Source organism: Salmo salar, chromosome 01 (genome assembly GCF_965601325.2).
Source record: "Salmo salar chromosome 01, fSalSal1, whole genome shotgun sequence".
Classification (NCBI taxonomy): Eukaryota; Metazoa; Chordata; class Actinopteri; order Salmoniformes; family Salmonidae; genus Salmo; species Salmo salar.
In genome coordinates this window covers 29847593-29850162 of record NC_138291.1, presented here as the reverse complement: position 1 = coordinate 29850162, position 2570 = coordinate 29847593, and the positions used below count along the sequence as shown (strand labels likewise).

Here is a 2570-nt window from a genome sequence, read left to right as displayed (position 1 = left end):
GTTGGAGTGTCCTTTTCCCTAATCTGATCACTGTCTGCTGTGTGAGGTCCTGCAGGCTGGGGTAATCTCATTACCGTCTCCCATGTAGAAGGGTTGACGCCTGTGGGGCCAGGCCTCATGCCCCACACACCTGCTCTCTCACAACAGGCCCGTGTGCACACACACACACACACACACACACACACACACACACACACACACAGCGATATCAGGTGATATGCAAGCCATTGATTTCTAGCTTTTCTTCCGTATGGTTTTGAATAGAATTTCTATTGATGCCGATGGGGCCGTGGAGAGAAGACAGGATGGAGCTATTGAGAGATTTAGACAAGGTGAGGCAAAGCTGCGTGATGGAGCAGCTTCTCCATCCTCATATTCCACAGGGCTCCAACAACACCAGGCATGGTCATTGAAGAATGTTGAAATTCTACCATATTATGGAAGTTAACCACTCCAAACAGAAAATGTTTGCCCTTTATTGAAGAATAAATCAATTTATGTATTTTTTTCAATCTTTATCTTTTTACATTGAAAGGTTAGTGATATGCATAAACACACACATACATTCAAAGCTTTCAAAACACTGCAACATAGTCTTAAATGACAATGCAATTATATTCTTCATCTCAAAAGCAACCAAAGTCATATTGATGAGAATATGTTACTTTGTACACTATGCTGAGGAGAAACAATTTGAATGGGGAAACTCTTACATTCAAGTGTTCATACAGTATGGTTTTCCACCTTCAGAGAGATGTTCCCTGGAAGGATCTGCAGTGTTTGAGCATCGTGCAAATAAAAGTGTGGATACATCCTCTCTGTACATTTGTGCTGAATTGTTTTGAGTTTGTGAATGTATGGACTAAGACCAAAGAAGGACACCTCACATTTGTCCCAGGAAACTCTAATCCTCTGTGTCTTTTTCTTCATGTTATAAGGTTCACCATTACATGCCCCAACAGCCCATAATCCACTTTCTTTATCTGTCTCCGGTTTCCTACTAACAGACTCGCTGGCCACTCCTACCCTCCAGTCATCACTTTCTCCGACCTCCACATCCCAGAAGTGTGTCCCTGAAGTGAACCCCTCTGAACCCAAGATGTCACGATATATATCAAACCTCTCTGGGTTGTCGGGGAGACTCTGTAGTTTATCTTCACATCTTAGGCTGGTAAGATCTTCAGATAGATAGAAACTGGGATGTGCAGTGTTTGGGTCTAGAACCACAGGTGTGTATTTCACTGCCTTCTGCATCTTCTCCCAGACCTGGAAACTGAGGTTGCCCAGGTGTTTGGCCAAGTTGATCAGTGCTCTTGAGCCCAACTGTGGGTCCTCAGGCACACTCTGCGTTCTCTCCATTGTCGTTTTGTAGCTCTGCAGGAACGACACATCATCCACTGCCAGTTTCTCCTCCACAGCCATAATTGTGTCAGACAGAGATGACATAATCACACTTATCTCGTCCACTCTCTCCTTAATCCTTTTGTTCTTCTCCTCCTCTTCCTCCTTCAGCGCAGCTAGTCTCTCCACTTCCTCCTCCCTCAGGAAGCAGTGTAGCTTCTCAAACTCCTCCTTTATCTGCCTTTCTGCTCTCTGGGTCTGCACCCTGATGTGAGCAGCCATTTTGTCACAGGTGAGCTCAGCTTCGTTAAAGGCAGCCATTTTCTCCTGCAGGGTCTTCAGTTGGGGTCTGAGTCCCTCCCTCCTCTGACCTGCTGCCTTCCCCACAGAGCAGAAGCTGTGGTCTGCGTGCTCCAACACACACTCCACACACACCAGACACTCATCCTCTAAGCAGAAGAGCTGGAGCTTCTGGGAGTGTAAGCTACATACACCCTGTGGACCCCTGTGGCTGGTGTTTTCACTCTGTGAGAGCCCGCCTGTAGCCTCCTCTACCATCCCCTCTGTAGCATTCTTTGCAGACTCCTCTGCCGACTCCTCGATTGGCTCCTTTGCGGGCCCAGGAGTGTCCTTGGGCTCCCTCTCCCTCAGTAGCGTCTCACAGGCATGCCTCAGGCCTAGGTTGGGAGGTGGCTGGTCTCTGGAAGACCTCCTTCTGCACACTGGGCAGTCCTGCGTCCCTCCTTTACTCCAGCTCTCCTCCAAACAGGCCCTGCAGAAGCTGTGGCTGCAGGAGAGGATCACTGGCTCCCTGAAGATTTCACAGCACACTGAACACGACAGATCCTCTTCCAAGAGAGAGAAACTGTCTGCCATCGTCGCAGGAGTACTGTACAGTGAGTGAGAGAGTATGTGTGAAAATGAGGGAGAAAATGTGTTTGTGTGTGTGTAAGAGAGAGAGAAAGACAAAGAGAAAGGGGGTGTGGATGTAGGCGTGTGAGTGAGAGAGCTTCTATGAATGGAGAGGAAAATACTTTCACTTTCACAGAAACAAAACTTAAGGCATAGAAACGAAAGGCAATGAAACAAAACTTAAAACATAGAAACAAAAGGCATAGAAACTAAACATAAGGCATCTCTCAGAAATGAAACTTAACATACTGGGACACAACATTACAGTTTTGTTGTATGTATTTGGTCTTCAAGGTTTGACAAAACACTTTTATACA

The 2570-nt window shown here is 46.5% G+C and overlaps 1 protein-coding gene across 1 annotated transcript; it reads right to left on the bottom strand.

Annotated features, from left to right (window-relative positions):
* Window positions 1–456: 456 nt before the first annotated feature.
* LOC106595751 (nuclear factor 7, brain) lies at window positions 457–2331 on the bottom strand. The gene has a single exon (XM_014187130.3). It carries the CDS (start codon window positions 2215–2217, stop codon window positions 724–726), a length of 1494 nt encoding a protein of 497 aa, XP_014042605.2. The 5' UTR covers window positions 2218–2331; the 3' UTR covers window positions 457–723.
* Window positions 2332–2570: the final 239 nt, after the last annotated feature.